General features: G+C 49.0%; 1 protein-coding gene across 2 annotated transcripts in view; it reads left to right on the forward strand.

Annotated features, from left to right (window-relative positions):
* Positions 1 to 12,987, forward strand: part of CDC20 (cell division cycle 20) — a 28,681-nt gene extending 15,694 nt beyond the window's left edge. The window contains exons 7-11 of one of the 2 annotated variants that reach the window (XM_075003051.1): positions 10,376 to 10,470; positions 11,016 to 11,247; positions 11,563 to 11,688; positions 12,155 to 12,272; positions 12,680 to 12,985. In XM_075003051.1, coding sequence (XP_074859152.1) covers positions 10,376 to 10,470; positions 11,016 to 11,247; positions 11,563 to 11,688; positions 12,155 to 12,272; positions 12,680 to 12,852 — 744 coding nt within the window. In that variant the 3' untranslated portion in view covers positions 12,853 to 12,985. Of the gene's footprint in view, positions 1 to 10,375; positions 10,471 to 11,015; positions 11,248 to 11,562; positions 11,689 to 12,154; positions 12,273 to 12,679 lie in introns of both variants that reach the window. The other variant, XM_075003052.1, reaches the window with a different exon arrangement.
* Positions 12,988 to 17,830: the final 4,843 nt, after the last annotated feature.

Raw genomic sequence — 17,830 nt, forward strand, 5'->3', positions numbered from 1 at the left:
TCCTTATGTCTAAAAGTGGTAAAAAGAATCTAGAGACCAAAACACTTCCTTTAAAAATTGCGAAGACTGGTGCAAATAATTAGACTCTGACTCTTCTTCGAGTGATTGCTCATGTGCATTCCAAACTGGGTGTGTGCTGGCACAAGTCCAGGTGCTGGAAAACTTCTTGTCCTAGCTGGCAGGCATTGGGTCAGAGCAACGCCCTCTGGAATTGTTTCAGTATAGTGACCAATATATGCATGGCTCAACCCACCCCCTGCTTCCTTCTCACCATGCTGTCAGTTGCTGGAGCTCCTTATAGATACAGAGAGAAAGCCATGCTAGTCTAGATACTATCAAAGCAAAAAAGCAGTAAAGTAGCACTTTAAAGACTAACAGAATAATTTATTAGGTGAGCTTTCGTGGGATAGACCCACTTCTTCAGACCATCTCATAGATAGTTGTTGCTGGTAGCCTTTTGTTCATAGTGTAAATAGGTCTAATTAGTTTGTAAATAGTTTAGTAATTTAGATGTTAGAGATGGCTATTACCGTCCCTCTCGGCATGGGGAGGCGGGATGTCTGGCTCTCCAGGCTTTAAAAATTGTTCGTAGTGTGGTAAGCATATGCCTAAAAGTGACCCACACTTGGCTGATCTCTGCTGGTTTTGGTGAAAACCATCAAGGAAATGGCTGCTTGAGCTGCAAAAAATTCAAGCTTAAGAATTCTTAAGAACAGAGTGCAAAGGCTAAAGGTCCTCATTTATGGAGGCAGCTTTGCATTCAGACATTTTTTCCCCCTCTGGGGTACACAGTAAGGCCTCCTTGGTGTGGAGCGCACTGGTGCCATCATCTGTGCAATCTAAAGACTCACGGTACCATGAGCCAGGGCTGGTGCTTCATCTTGCCAGACAGAATAAGCACCAATACCTGGTGCCTTGCGCACGCACGTGCACAAAAAAAAAAAAGCATAATGGGCACTCTCCCACCTCGATGAAGCACCATGAAGAACCTAAGGTGCCTGCTCCACCATGCCAGGGACGTACTCAAGAGGCACATGCATCCACCACAGTGCAAGGCAGGAGCCATCACTTGCTTGAACTGCCTTCCACGCCAGAAGCATTTAGAGTGGCACAGGGCCTTTTATAGATCACTGCCCTGGGCCCTTTTCCGCTGAGGGAGGTGCATAGCTGCCACATGGCTGGTGGCAAGCAGGCTATGCCAACTGTCCCCTACAGTGCCAACGCTGAACCAAGGGGTTACCCAGATGTTGTCGTCAGTGTGATCTTCCAGCTTGGTGCCGGACCAGTTTCATCCACCTCTGGCGCTATCTGAACCAGAGTTACTGTAGGCTGCTTTTGGCACCAGTGCTGGGGCCAATCCAGCAGACATAGGGCCGGTGCCTGTGTCAATCCCCTCCCCTGGGCCCCACCCCTTGGTCTTCCATATTAGAATTGGACTCCTACTACTCGAGCTTGGCGAAGAGTGGAAGTACCTAGTCAGCATCGCATCCCAGTCACTGGAGTCGACATTCAGACGATAACAGGTGGCTGTCAACTGCACGAGGAGTGACAAAGGCCCTTTTTGACTCCATGAACTCTTCAGGAGACATGGGGTAGTTTACAGGACTCCCTCCTATAGCACCTTCAATATTGGCATACCTGGAAGCTCCCCTGGTGCTGTACTGGGTGTTGTCTGTGGTGTTAGGTGTCCCTCCAAAGGACCAAGCCCAGGAACCCTCCTACTAGTCAGACTTCCTCTTTGGCACTGTTGGGTTCACTTGCTCTGACACTGAGGTGGTGCCAGTGCCTGTGCCAACAGGCAGTTTGCTTACCTCCTGCCTCAGAGCTGGGCCCCTCAGCACTGTCGAGTCAGGCACAGGGCCAGGTGCCATTGCAAAAAGGGATGACCTTGGTGGTGTGTGTGTGTTTGGGTGCTTAGTGTGTTACCATTGTCTTCAGGTGCTGGCTCTCAGGCGTGGGACTTGGGCTTTTCTACCTTGCCATTGCAGACTGATCTGGTGGCTGTCTCCTTTTGATGAGGTGATTGTGGGTCCTCAGCATTCCCAGTCTTAGAGAATGGCTGGGTGTTTCAACAGCTCTTACGCTGAGTGACCCAAGGCCTTGGGGCTCAAGTAGAGGGGATTAAACATGAGACGGGCCCAGTCACAAACATCTTGTCCTCAGTCACCACAAGGGTAGCCTTACCCTGATTAAATTATTGAACGCTGTTTTACTCACCCTCCTGCCCCTTGGCTCCCTAGTGGTTCATATGGCAAACCGCAGGGAGAGACAGATTTCAAAGACCCTTGCTGAAGACCAGAGGGGAAATGTCTGGACCTCCATGGCAGGAAAACTTATTCAACACGGGGTTTACGACTGAGATTTGCTAACCAGCAGGCTCTGGTCAGTAGATAAACATATACAGGTGCCAACTCCCTGCCCCAGTTCTCTGTTAGTTCCTCCTGAAGTCAAAGCTGGAATTTACAGCAGTTGTGGAGGAAAACAAACTTATCTCCAGAGTAGCACTTCAGGTAGCGCTGGACGCAGCAGGTGCTGCCACCCAAGTTACAGCCTCGGGAATGGCAATGCATTGGAGGCACAACCACAAGTCTTTGGCCTTCCTTACCAGGTACAACAAACAATTCAAACCTTCCTTTAGAAGACCACGCATTCTTTTCAGGAAAAACTGATAAAAGGCTTCACAGCCTAAAGGATGCGAGAGCCACCTTACGCTCTTTGGGTCTTCATACACCTGCGACCCAGCATAGATATTTTGCACCTGCCAGACAATTCCCTTCGCAACAGAGGGATCCAAGTAGGCAGAGAAACCCTGCTGACAGCCAATGGAACCAAGGGCAGGGTCAGCACCAGCCTCCGTCAGGGCTGAAGCAGGCGGCATGGTTGAGAGCACCACACATTATTGATGTAGTTCCAGCAGGCCCCTTGTCTTCCTTTTGCCTATCTTCTTTCTACCCTGCCTACTGCTGTATAACATCAGACCACTGGGTCCTGCGTGTGGTAGAAAGGGGATATGCCATCCCCTTCTCTTTAATACCCGGCCTCCATCTCTCTTCAGGGACCCCCTCACGAGCGTGGTCAGGCAGGAAATGCCCCCCCTTGAATGAGGGATTGTTATAGACGACGTCCCTAATCAGTTTTGAGTGCAGAGGTTTTATTCCCAGTATTTTCTAATTCCAAAATCAAAGGTGGGACCTGAGGCCCATATTGTTCAGAACTCGTAAGTCCAACTTTTTTTATCTTTTTAAAGAATAAAAATTCCTATGATACCCTCTGGGTCTTATCATCCTGTTGTTGGGGCCAGGGGACTGGTTTGCTGCTTTTGACTTAAGATGCTTATTTTCACATAGCAAGTTACCTTTCCCAGAGGAGGTTTCTTTGGTTTGTGCCAGATGGGGGATACTCTTAGTTCAGTCCTCCTGTTTGGCCTCTGCTCTGCCCCAGGGGTCTTCACCAACTGTGTGGCGGCAGTGGCCTTCCTGCACAGGCACCAGATACAATTGTTCATTTACCTGGGTGATTGGTGGGTCAAGGAGCATTTACACACCCAAGTGGATTCATGTGAACTGTCCTCACTGCCAGAGGCATTTAGAGCAGCACAGGGCCTCTTATAGATTTTGACGGCAGCTAATCCACTAAACATTAGATTCTCTGTCGGTTCTGGTCCCCAGGCACAGAATGGAGTTTGAGGGGGCTCTCCTGGATGCAGTGTTTGCCAGGGCCTTCCTCCCAGACAGCAGGTTTCAGGCTATGGTGGCTTATTCATGACATTTATCAGGTTCTCCCTCACAACCACCAGGTGCTGGGCCACATGGTGGCTTGTACATTTGTAGTCCAGCATTGCAGGCTCCAAGTGCGTTCCCCTCAGCTGTGGCTTGCTTTGGTGTACCGACCTGTTAGACAGCACAGTCACTGGTGACAGTGCCACCACAAACTCTGTCAGCCTTCAGTTAGTGGCTAGACGCGTGAACAGTCGGTCTGGGTGTACCCTTCCGGTCTCCCCAAGCCTCGCTTTCCATGAGGTGCATTTGGGTGGGGTGCCAAACCCAGACTTTGGGGGACAAGAGACCTCAATCTCCATATCAATGTCAGGGAGCTCAGAGCTGTCAGGCTGGCATGCAAGGACTTCCAGGACAATTTATTGTGAAGTTGCTGTTTTGTCATCTGTACTCACTGGCGTGCAATGTACTATGTAAACAAATGGGTGCACACTCCTCTCCCCTGTGTCACAAGGCCCTCGGGCTCTGGGCATTTTGAATCCAACATCAAATCTTTCTGCAGGCCCATAATCTTCCAGGCGCCCACAGCTGATTGGCACACCACCTCAGCAGGTCTTCTGTGAACCATGAGTGGCTGCTACACCTAGGCATGCTGCTCTTAATTTCCCAAGAGTGGGGGCACCCCCAAATGGACCTTGCACCTCAATGCAAAGTGCTGGATGTCTTTTGTTCTGACCAGAACCAGAGTCTGTGGTCCTGGGCAGATGCGTTTAGCATTCCCTGGTCAGGCCTGCTGCTATAGGACTTCCTTCCAGTTCTACTTGTCCACAAGGTCCTCCTCAATATTCAGTCAGATCAGGGATCAGTCATTGCTGTCTGGCCCACGCTGGTGCCACCAGACTGGTACTCTGTTATACTGGAGATGGGAGTGTTATTGGGTGGCATACCGCCATAATTCCTGGACCTGGTTGGGGTACTGCAGTACCCCAACCTCCAATCCCTGCACCTCACAACTTGGAAGCTCCATAGTTTGACTGCCATGGCGCACTCATGCTTGGACTCTGTGAGGGAGGTGCTGCTAAACCATACGAAACCCCCCACCAGGGTGGCCTACGTGGCCAAGTGGAAAAGGTTTTTCCATTTGGGTATCTTGGAGGGGGTTGTCCCATTGCAGGCCTTGATACCCTTGATCGTATGGCATTTAAGTCAAGAGGGGCTGTCCTTGTCCTTATCCTCCTCCGCGGTTTGTTTTAGCAGCCATTTCAGCCTTTCACTCTGGCCCTAGAGGCAAAAAGGTTTATTAGGGTCATAGAGAGGGTCAGACCACAGATGCAGGCTCCTCTGCCTGTGGGGGACCTTAATCTAGTGTTCCCAAAACTGATAGGGTTGTGGGGGTGCTTTGAACCCCTTGCTTCCTGTCCCCTGCTGCTTATAAGTTACAAAACTGCTTTCCTGGTGGTGGCGGCCATCACTTCAGCCAGGAGGGTATCTGAATTGAGGGCCCTGATGATGGAATCGCTCCATAAAGACAAGGTGAGACTGAGACCCTGTCTAGTGTTCTCACCAAAGGTGGTGTCCTCTTTCCAGATCAAGAAGATTTCCTTACTGGTTTTTATCTGAAACCTAACACCTCCCCAAAGGAACAGAGTTTACAAACCTTAGATGTTCAAAGGGCTTTGACTTTCTACATGGACAGGACCAAACCATTGAGAGAGTCACAGCAGTAGCAGAATGAAAGGCCTTCCAGTCACCTCTGAGCAGATTGCCTGCTGGGCAGCGGCTTGCAGTAACAAACGTTACAGGTTGGTAGGGGCCTCTCCTCCCCTGATCCAGGCTCGCTCTGCCAGAGCGAGGTGTGACTGCCAGCAGCTGGACCTGGACGATGAGCGGGATCACCTGACAAATTGCCTTGTTCTTCTCTCTTTGAACCATCACTGTCCAACACGCTCTTCGTACCATATGTGGCAATGGGGCTGTAATTTGTGGTGAATGTGGGACACCTCTCTGGCTGCTCCCCATGTGCCCCACCACATGGTGACAGGAGTGGAGGTGGCTCTTCCCGTCCTGGAGTAGCTCACGTGGGGTAGTTCTAGGCTTGTGCAGCTCCAGTGAATAGCCTGCGGGGGGGTGTGCAGTGCCTGGCATGGGGTGGCGGTGCCTGGTGGCATAAGAACATAAGAATGGCCATACTGGGTCAGACCAAAGGTCCATCCAGCCCAGCATCCCATCTGCCGACGGTGGCCAATGCCAGGTGCCCCAGAGAAGGAGAACAGAAGACAATGATCAAGTGATTTATCTCCTGCCATCCATCTCTTGCCCTTGTTCTGAAGGCTAGGGGCACCATACTTTATCCCTGGCTAATAGCCATTTATGGACCTAACCTGCAAAAATTTATCAAGCTCTTTTTTTAAACCCTAATAGAGTCCTGGCCTTCACAGCCTCCTCGGGCAAGGAGTTCCACAGGTTGACTGTGCGCTGTGTGAAGAAAAATTTCCTTTTATTGGTTTTGAACCTACTACCCATCAATTTCATTTGGTGTCCCCTAGTTCTTGTATTATGGGAAAAGGTAAATAATTTTTCTATATTCACTTTCTCCACACCATTCATGATTTTATATACCTCTATCATATCGCCCCTCAATCGCCTCTTTTCCAAACTGAAAAGTCCCAGTCTCTCTAGCCTCTCCCCATATGGGACCCGTTCCAAGCCCCTAATCATCTTAGTTGCCCTTTTCTGAACCTTTTCTAATGCCAATATATCTTTTTTGAGGTGAGGAGACCACATCTGCACGCAGTACTCAAGATGTGGGCGTACCATAGTTTTATATAGGGGAAGTATGATATCTTTTGTCTTATTATCGATCCCTTTTTTAATAATTCCTAACATCCTATTTGCCTTACTAACTGCCGTTGCACACTGCGTGGATGTCTTCAGAGAACTATCCACTATAACTCCAAGATCCCTTTCCTGATCTGTCGTAGCTAAATTTGACCCCATCATGTACTACGTGTAATTTGGGTTATTTTTTTCCAACATGCATTACCTTACACTTACCCACATTAAATTTCATTTGCCATTTTGCTGCCCAATCACTCAGTTTGCTGAGATCTTTTTGTAGTTCTTCACAATCCCTTTTGGTTTTGACTGTCCTGAACAACTTGGTGTCATCTGCAAACTAGGCCACCTCACTGCTTACCTCATTTTCTAGATCATTGATGAACAAGTTGAACAGGATCGGTCCCAGGACTGACCCCTGGGGAACACCACTAGTTACCCTCCTCCATTGTGAAAATTTACCATTTATTCCCACCCTTTGTTTTCTGTCTTTTAACCAATGCCCGATCCATGAAAGGATCTTTCCTCCTATCCCATGACCACCTAATTTACATAAAAGCCTTTGGTGTGGGACCGTGTCAAAGGCTTTCTGGAAATCTAGGTATATTATGTCCACTGGGTGCCCCTTGTCCGCATGTTTATTAACCCCTTCAAAGAATTCTAATAGATTAGTTAGACACGACTTCCCTCTGCAGAAACCATGCTGACTTTTGCCCAACAATTCGTGCTCTTCTACGTGCCTTGCAATTTTATTCTTTACTAGTGTTTCTACTAATTTGCCTGGTACTGATGTTAAACTTATCGGTCTATAATTGCCAGGGTCTCCTCTAGAGCCTTTTTTAAATATTGGCGTTATATTGGCCGTCTTCCAGTCATTTGGTACCAAAGTGGATTTAAAGGATAGGTTACAAACCACTGTTAATAACTCCGCAATTTCACATTTGAGTTCTTTCAGAACCCTTGGGTGAATGCCGTCCGGTCCTGGAGACTTGTTACTATTCAGCTTATCAATTAACTCCAAAACCTCCTCTAATGTCACTTCAATCTGAGTGAGTTCCTCAGATTTGTCACCTAAAAAGGCTGGCTCAAATTTAGGAACCTCTGTAACATCCTCAGCCGTGAAGACTGAAGCAAAGAAATCATTTAATCGCTCTGCAATGGCACTGTCTTCCTTGATCGCTCCTCTTATATCTTTATCGTCCAAGGGCCCCACTGCTTTTTTAGCGGGCTTCCTGCTTCTAATGTATTTAAAAAACATTTTACTATCGTTTTTTGAATTTTTGGCTAGCTGTTCCTCAAAATCTTTTTTGGCTTTTCTTACTACATTATGACACTTAATTTGGGAGTGTTTATGTTCCTTTCTATTTTCCTCACTAGGATTTGACTTCCACTTTTTAAAAGCTGCCCTTTTCTCTCTCACTGCCTTTTTAACATGGCTGTTTAGCCATGGTGGTTCTTTGTTAGGTCTCTTACTGTGTTTTTTTTATTTGGGGTATACATTTAAGTTGGGCCTCTAGTATGGTGTCTTTAAACAGTTTCCATGCAGCTTCCAGGGATTTTAGTTTAATTACTCTACCTTTTAGTTTCTGTTTAACTAGCTTCCTCATTTTAGTGTAATTCCCCTTTTTGAAATTAAATGCCAGAGTGTTTGACCGCTGCAGTGTTCTTCCCAACACAGGACTATTAAAAGTTATTATATTGTGGTCACTATTTCCAAGCGGTCCAGTAACAGTTACTTCTTGGACCAGATCCTGCGTTCCAGTCAAGACTAGATCGAGAATTGACTCTCCCCTTGTGGGTTCCTGTACTAGCTGCTCCAAGAAGCAGTCATTTAAGGCATCAAGAAATTTAATCTCTGAATCCCGTCCTGAGGTGACATGCACCCAATCAATATGGGGATAACTGAAATCTCCTATTATTACTGTGTTTTTTATTTTGATAGCCTCTCTAATCTCCCTTAACATTTCAGCATCACTATCACTGTCCTGGTTAGGTGGTCGGTAATATATTCCTACTGCCATATTCATATTAGAGGAATGAATTGTTATCCATAATGATTCTATGGAACATTTTGATTCCTTTAGGATTTTTACTTCATTTGATTCTATATTATCCTTCACATATAGTACCACTCCGCCACCCGCACGACCTGTTCTGTCTTTCCGATATAATTTATATCCCGGTATGAGTGTCCCACTGATTGTCCTCATTCCACCATGTTTCTGAGATGCCTATTATGTCAACTTCCTCCTTTGATATGAGGTACTCCAGTTCACACATCTTATTAGACAGACTCCTAGCATTAGTGTAAAAGCACGTTAAAAAACTACCACTATTTATATGTCCGCCTTTCACAGACGCGTTGGATTTTTTTATATGCGATTGTTTCACATCTGATCTTGCCCATATGTTATTTCCCACGTTCCCTATCTATGGAGCCTCGTGTAAGAGAAGTCTCCATCCGATCCAGGTGCTCCCCCGCACCAATCGGCTTTCCCCCACCTCTTAGTTTAAAAACTGCTCTACGACCTTTTTAATGTTTAATGCCAGCAGTCTGGATCCACCTTGATTTAGGTGGAGCCCATCATTCCTGTATAGGCTCCCCCTACCCCAAAAGTGTCCCCAGTTCCTAATAAATCTAAACCCCTCTTCCCTACACCATCGTCTGATCCACACATTGAGACTCTGAAGTTCTGCCTGTCTATCTGGCCCTGCGTGTGGAACTGGAAGCATTTCAGAGAATGCCACCATAGATGTTCTGGATTTCAGTCTCTTTCCTAGTAACCTAAATTTGGCAGCAGGGGAAAGTGCAGGCTAGTGGTGATCCATGGCACTGGTTTTGGACACCACTGATAGAGAGAACTAGGTGGACCCCGGTCTGACTGGTTATGCCTTTTTCATGAACGTTGGTAGTGCTGTAGCTTCACAAGAATAGTTCTGAATGCTGACAAGCTAAGGAGCTTCTCAGAGTAGTGCCTGCATCTAGGGACTCCACAACCGAAGTCTCGACTCTCTCTGCTCTAGCTTATAGCGATGCAGCTCACACTTCTGACCCCAAGGTGTTGGCCAAGATGGTATCTGTTATGTGGCTGGTTTTTGCCACCTGTCCAGTGTACTCCCTGTCAGTGATCAGCAGCCCCCGCCCCCGGCCTAGGTGCCAGGATAGCGGCTGGCAGCAGTGCCTGTTGTTTGAGAGTTCCGATTGGTTGAATACTGGTTAAAAGAGTTTACTGCACTGAGCCTTGGTTGTTTAGCTCAAGCGACAGCTTTTAGAACTAGAGCTCCTGGTTCAATCCCTGGTGTACTGGCCAAGAGTGCCTGTGATGGATGCTTGGGATCTTTAAAGGCTGGATGTTTTTTTCCAGGGTCTGGTAGCTCAGTAACAAACTGAGCTTGATGACGTTTCTGTGTGAAACCCTTTGCCTGTGTGCAGGAGCTCAGAAGAGATGATAGTCACTCATTGCTTCGGTCTATAAATCCTGACTGCTGTGGGTCACTGAGCACTAGGCTTGCAGGTAATCTGTATTGCTCTGAGCAAAACCTTCTACCTCCAGAAGACAGTGTACTTCAGTTACTCTGGGCAGCTCAGGGAATTGTGCAACTAGATCAGAACTTTCCTTGCTTGTGGAGAGAGTGTGGCTGCATAGATGCCAAGGGGCTGAATGGTGATAATGCATCAAAGCTGATGGCTTCCAGAGCCGTCTCCTTTTATTTGCCCTTAAAAGGGGGCAGGGTATAGCTGGAAGGTGGCACTGGGTTGTTAAGCACTTGATAACTGATTTGCAAGACTCCCAATACGTGTCTCCAACTGTCTCTCTTCACAGCTCTGGGACATACAGCAGCAGAAACGGCTCCGAAATATGATAAGCCATTCTTCCCGCGTAGGGTCACTGAGCTGGAACAGCTACATCCTCTCCAGGTAAAGATAAAAGCCAAGGCCTGGTAAAACAGTCTCTGCTAAGAACCTGCTCTAGAAATGCAAAACCAGATTGACACAACTTGTGCTCGGTGATCGGTTCGTAAAACCAGCAGTGCAGTTCTCCATGGGCCCACTTAACCAGAGCACAGATGCTCACTTGCCACTAGGAAACAAGCAGGACGACTCACAAGTGAGGTCCTTGGGAACAGCCTGTTTCTGCCCTAGGCTGCTACCTTGTCTCCTCTCTGGTGCCTGGACCTATTTTGGGGGAAGAAACTGTATCTGTCCTAGCATCTGGCTAGGAAGGGCTGGATTTGAAGCCCCTCAGTGTAGGAGCAGTGGGAGGGCCCTGCTTCCCTCGTAGCATCTGTGTCTTCAGTGGTGCAGTCCATGCTGCTTTGATCAGTTGTCCCCAGTAGCAGGTCACACCAACATTACAGCATCAGAGTAGCTGCCTTGCTTAAATCTCTGCCCAGGAGTGGTGCTGAAATGGAGTATAGCACACAAGCACAATACCACTCTGACTCTTGAACGTCTCTCTGTAGTGGGGCGAGGACTGGTCACATCCATCACCATGATGTACGAGTTGCTGAGCACCATGTGGCCACGCTTGCTGGCCACACACAGGAGGTGTGTGGATTGAAGTGGTCACCCGATGGCCGCTACCTGGCCAGTGGAGGCAATGACAACCTGGTGAATGTGTGGCCATGTGTCCAAGGGGACAGTGGTGAGTTTGCCCCTGTGCAGACCTTCACACAGCACCAGGGTGCTGTCAAGGTGAGTGGGTGGCTCTTGCAAGATTTGTTTAGTGTGCACAGGGCAATGCAACAGCTGCTGGGTTCCTCTCTTCTCTGTCAGTACAATAGCAGAGCTCTCCCTGTTGGTAAGGGGCATCTCCTGGGACATGGGATGAATCTGCCTGCATACTGCTCAGCTAGTGCTGCTCTCATGGATGGCAGAACTGCTGTGGCTTGGACTGACCTGTAAGGGTGATGGGGAGCATTTTGTTGTTGTGGGCTTTTTGGGTTTTTTTGTTTGTTTGTTTGTTTGTTTTGTTTTTGGCATGTCTTATGACTAGTGCCTTTCTCACAGGCGGTGGCTTGGTGCCCATGGCAATCAAATGTCCTGGCCACAGGTGGTGGAACGAGTGACAGACACATCAGGATTTGGAATGTATGTTCAGGCACCTGCCTCAGCGCGGTAGATGCCCACTCCCAGGTGAGTGTCAGCACTGACTGTCCACAACTGAACTTTTGGCATGGAAATGTAAGTTCTGCCAAGGGCTGGGACCTTAGGTCAGGCCTAGAGAACATGGGGATTGTGGGACACAGGTTTCCTGTCTGAATGGGGGTGGGTGTTGCCCTGTGCCCTTCTGTGAGCTGAGGTGCTGGTCCCCACTAAGCTTGACACCTGGAAATATACATATCTCCTGGAGCTGGAAGGGATCTTGAAGCATCAAATTCAGTCCCTGGCTCTCGCAGCAGGGCCTGTTGCCATCCCTGATGCTTTTTAAATCTAACCTGCACCAGACACTTGAAAGGCTCCCTCAAGGATTGAACTCTCAATCCTGGGTTTACAAGGCCAAATTTTCTAACCACATAGCTATTGTCCCACCCCAAGTTATCCCCCATCAGTGAAGCAGCTGGTCTGTGACCAGTCAGTGTAACAAACTGCTCTCATATAGGTGTGCTCTATCCTGTGGTCAACAAACTACAAGGAATTCATTTCCGGTCATGGCTTTGCACATAATCAGCTGGTGGTGTGGAAATACCCTACTATGGCCAAGGTCGCAGAGCTGAAAGGTAGGTCCGCACCCCTGATTGTGTGGTCCGGGAGCACGTGGGAGGGCTGGGATCCAGGGCTGTGGGAAAGGGCTTGACTCTATCTAGACAGACCCTGAAAGTGAAGTCTGTCTCCGGTCTCTGTGAAAGCAGCAGCAGTGTGCTAGTGAGGTGGGGTGACGTCCTGCTGGGCAACGACTCCACACTGGGGACTGCTGACTGACTAGGTCTCCTCTTGCGTTTTTCCATGTGCAGCCTTGCGGTGCTGCCCAGGTCAGCCTGAGCATCAGCTGTGTAGACTGGAGCCTGTTTGTGGCAGGAGAGCAGATTAGACTGGGAGTGGGATTGGGTATAAGTGGCTGAAAAGGACTGTGGTTTTCTTGGGGTGGGTGAGCAGAGTCTTGACAGTACAGCTCCTCCTTCCCCAGGTCACACAGCCAGAGTCCTGAACTTGACCATGAGCCCAGATGGCTCAATAGTGGCATCGGCAGCTGCTGATGAAACATTGCGGCTTTGGCGTTGCTTTGAGATGGATCCAGTGAAGAAGAAGGAGAAGGCAGGCACTGCCAAAAGCAGCATCATTCACCAGGGCATTCGGTGAGCATGGGAGATGCCAGTGGCAAGAGAGATTGGGCGACACTGTACAGTATTTTTAAATGCAAATAAATACCTGAGTCTGCTTTTATGGAGTTTGATGGAATAAGAGCCCTTTGCTGGATCCTGGCAGCCCATGATCCAGCCGTTCAGACACTGGAATGGGGGAAACAGCTTGTCATGAAGCAAGACTATCTGTTCCTAGTCATATCCTCCTATGCTGGCTGGGCTGGGCCGTGGCTGTACTGCATGGTGGAGCTGTTGTGGGCCCTGAGCTACAAAGCTGGCATAGCTCCATCCAGGTACACAGTGATAGCTAGGCTCACCCACTATGGAGCTGAAGCAAACAGCTGGGAGCAGTCACCTCTGTGCTATGTAGCCCATTTGTCTGTGGCTATCCAGCGCAGTTCCAGGTGTAAGGCTGGCCATTGCCATGGATATGTGGTCTCCCCAGTTGTGCCTGGTCCTGACTATTCACGTTCTAAGCCAGGCTGATTCTTTCTCTGCATTGATGCCTTAGTGCACCAATTGCTAACAGTCCAGGGCACTGCATCACTTGTGTTATGAGAGCTTATTAGGCTTGAGCCCAGACCTAACACAGTTAATGGGGGCTCAGGTACCACTGCTTATGACTTCAGCAGATCTATAATAATCAAGCAGAATGGAGTCCAAAGCAGAAACCTGTTGGCTTGGTGCTTTTGAGGAAACCAATGAATCAAGCAATTCAATTGTATCGGATGTAAGGCTACAATCAGAAAATGGAAGACTATTAGCGCTCATTAAAGAACACTTGACTTGGTGCACATTGATTGTGATGTCACAATCCTGCACATGAAAAGGGCTGTCCTGGTTTAAAAATCTGCTTATCTTTTGCCGAGAGTTCCCTGTAGTCTACACCCAACTGGAGAGTGCAGTGCGATGATTAACATCTTTAAAGGGGCAAGGGACGAAATGGTTGTACCAATTTATAAAAGGGTAAAGAGGATGGTAGGGATAATTATCGTCCTGGCACTTCCACAGAGCCTGAGCAGGATGCTGGAGCAGCTGCGATGGGATGTAATTGCATAATCTTCCATCTATTTTTATTAAAGCAACAGGGCAGGTGAGAGAAAAATCTCTAACTAATCTGACTCTTCCACGTGACTACTGCAACATTAGCATTTAGTAGGCAGCGGTGAGGTAGCTGACTTTGTACCATGTGATATAAAAATGGTCTGAGCCAGTACGGTCAAAGGGCCATCTAGCCCAGTGTTCTGGCTGTGGCAGTCACCACTGCCAGATGCTCCAGAGGGAATGAACACAACAGGCAGTCATTGAATGATGCCTCCCAACATCCAGTTCCAACCTCTCACAAAGGCTAAGGAAACCATCCTGCCTAACAGCCAGTAAGGGACCTAGTCTCCATCACTGTGTCTAGCTCTTTCTCGAACCCTGTTTAAAAACTTGATCTTTGTAACCTGCTCTGGCAAGGAGTTCTACAGGCTGAGCATGTGAAGAAAACCTTTTGTTTGTTAAATTTTAAACCTGCTACCCATTAATTTAACTGGGTGATCCCTAGTTTTTTTTATGGGAACAGGCAAATAACTTCTTCCTTATTCACTTTTTCCCATCATGATTTGTGCCAGTTCACTGTAGCAAAGGCCTGGTTCAGTATTAGGTTACACAGCAGTCAGTGACACTGAAATACAGACTTCTTAGCTGAGTGCTGGCTGATGCTACTATTTAATGTACTGCCTCTTTATTTGTTTCAATGTATTTGTTCAAGTGGAGGGAAGTTTTGGGCCTATCATCTACAAGAGTTTGGGGTGCCTGATCACAGTGGGCCCTTCTGCCTTTGGCAATCCTCCAAAAATCAGTGGGATAAACCACCAACCTGCATTTCGGGCTGTACTACACAAGGACAGCTCCTATCACAGTGGGGAGGGGTGGGGTGTTGCCCTAACAAAGCAAGGCTCATTGTAAATAGGAATGGCTCAAGGGGCAGAAAGCAGAGGAGGGGAGAGTTATGCTCCAACACTGAGCCCTGTGCTCATGCTGATGAGCCCTGCCCTAGCACACAGCAAGGGTTTGTCTACATGTGGACTCTGGGGCAACAGCTCCATGGCCCTCCAGAGGGGTGAAAAAGCTACAGCTGAGCACAGCTTGCCAACAGCCTCCAAGGGCACCATGCTTGTGGAAGGGGTGTGGCTGAGGCAGCCAACCCTCCACACTGTCCAGGGCAACCTCCCCTCAGGCTTCAGAGCTGCCCCAAGTGGGCAGGATGGGGCTCTGTATGGTGACTAAAAGACAGTGGGGCACTGGCTGTTGCAGCAGCAGTGATGGTGCCTGGGAGTCACAGGCCCCTTTGAAGTTCCAAGCCCTAGGGAGATTGTTCCTTTTGTGCACATGGGCCTATCTGTGCAGTGTAGCTGTGCTGATCTGCAGTGAGCTAGGTCAATAGCTGCATGCTAGCTCCTGGTGCTCAGGCAGGTACACCACTTAGCAGAAGGAGGAAAAACCCTTCCCTTGATAGTGCTATAGCACAGGCTTGGCCTATGGCAGGATAGGGGTGGCCTGTACCCATAGTGCTACAGCAGCTGTCACCTAGGCAAATAAAGGCTAGAATTACCAGAGCAGTTCATGAAACAACACAGAGGCTGAGAGCACCTTGATGCCTAACAGCTTTTCAGGGCTAGAAGCTGATGCCCTTAGACAGCTGTAAGTTTTGATGGTGCTATGGGATGCCTCATTTTTAGATACAGCCACTCACAGCACCCCATGAAAGCAGTCAGCAGCTGGTGCAGGTGTGGCTGCTTGGGCTGGATCAGCATGCGCAAGAAAGCAAAGCAGTGTGACAGCAGGCAGCCAGCAGCAGTGCTCATGGCCTAATGCTTAGGTTGTGGGTTTTCCTGTAATGGAGGAGCAAGCGGGGGGGGGGGGGGGGGGGGGTGGTAATTGCAGGAATTAGGGGGGTTTGAGAAGCAGCAGGTTAAAAAAAAAAACACAGGGTGCTCCTAGTGGTACTTAGGTGTTACAAAGGGCCCAATCCAAATTCCTGGGGCAGGGTGCCACCTCGATGGGGATGGAATCCTAGCCCCTACCCTGGGAAGTCACCCCTTGGTCAGACCATCTCTGTGTGTATTGCTGCTACACAGGCTGAACATCAGTGGATACCCCCCCACCGCCCTTTACACTGATGCCACTACAGAGGCAGGGAACTTAATGATTCTTTAAGGTATCACCTGTGAATCTTGCAGCCAGTGCTATGAGAACACTGATTTAATTAGCCACACAGGAACACTGCCTATGTTATTAACCAATTGCTGTTTCTAAAATAATTCCTGGTCAGTCAGTGTCCTTGTTCAATGTGAATCAGTAGATGGTATTCCATGCCCCAATGAATCCACATACCAGTGAGGTTTGTGGGAAGCAAGTCTCAAAGGAGTAACCCTGTTTATCTGCATGTGCAAAAACAAGTCCTTTAAAGACTGGCAAAGATCGTGTGTGCCTACAAAGGATTATGCCCAGCTAAAGAGATTATCCCTTAAAGGTGTCCCTGGCCTAGCCCTTGTTCTCTTGGGCTGCTCACTAATGTGGCTCTTCACTGCTGGTGATGTCTCACTGTGCTAGTTTCTTACCATAGTCCTGGCTACAAACGTTACCTGGGCTGCTGCTGTGCAGAGCTGACTCTCCCACTAACATTGACCTGCATTAGCCCCAGTCTAGCAGTACCAGCACAGGGGCTGGCCCCAGATTCCCAAGGGCTGCCCTGCAGAAGGAAGGAATTGAGTATGGCTCTCCCCTTCCTGCACCTGGGCCCAGGCTCTGGCTTCCCAGGTGCAGTAGTGGATTAGTTCAGTCCTTTAGGCCCCAGTGGGCAATCTTGTTTGGGTCAGGGCTAAAAAAATCCTCCTGAGACACCTTGCTCCCCTCACACTCCAGCACCACAGGTGGGGGGGCAAACATGGAGACCAAGGCAAGGGCAGAGCAGGCAGTAAGTGGAGCCAGGGTTTTCAGCATTCACATAGAGTGGCAGGGGCTGCAGAGGAGCAGGTGGGGGTGTCAGAGCAGGAGGGAGGGTGCAGGAGTGGGCTGGGGGATCTGGCTGGGAGGTAAGGTGCATGGGCTAGCAGGGGGCAGCTGTAGGGGACTCAGGAAGAGGCTGGGGGTGGCACTGATCTGCACAGCAGGGAACATACAGCTCAGTCCTGAGCAACCCCTGCCCAGTGTTGGGGTGGGTTGGCCCCAGCCCTCAAAGGAGATGTGCACAGGCCTAGCCCAGTCCCCTGGGCCAGGGAGGGCTTTAGAAAAGGAGAGGAAAGCAGTTGGAGCGATGAAGAAGTGCGACCATGGCTGAGAAGCTCACAAGGTACTTTCGGCAGCCCCTGTCTCTAAGGTGAGGGGCCCAACTTAACACCTACTCCAGGAATTCAGCATCACACAAATTAAGCTACCTGGTGCCTTTGTGAAAACAACCTGCTACAGCAACACAAGCTTCTGTTAGTTGGGTAATTTATTCCAGAATACCTGTCAGCAAGTATGTCTGTAACACCACTGATGTTCTCCCAGGCACAGAGAACAAAAGCACCCCACCTTCCCCCATAGTGCTTGTGTTGGGCACTGCAACCTGGGTGCACCACCTAGGCCAGCTGGATTCATGGTGGGGGGAAGATGCTGCCCTGCTGTTGTGCCAAACAACCCCCTTCCAGAACCCAGCTGCAGCCTCCCTCTGAAGAGCTGCAGGATTCACAGAAAGATGTGGGGTCACATACTTTTACAGAGCTTCCTATCCCCTGTGTTCTTCCTCCTATGCTAGGGGCTGCTGCCCTGTTAACTCCATCCTAGCCCCCAGCATCTGCAGCCAGTGACTGCTGACTCCCGGGGCTTGGCCAGGACCAGGCTCTTCACTCAAGCCTCCACCTCCCCCATCTCTGCCTAGGTCAAGCAAGGCTCAGAAGCATGCTGGAGTGCCCACTAAGAGATCCTAGGAAGCAAGAGGGTTGAGC

This window comes from Carettochelys insculpta, chromosome 9 (assembly GCF_033958435.1).
Source record: "Carettochelys insculpta isolate YL-2023 chromosome 9, ASM3395843v1, whole genome shotgun sequence".
Classification (NCBI taxonomy): Eukaryota; Metazoa; Chordata; order Testudines; family Carettochelyidae; genus Carettochelys; species Carettochelys insculpta.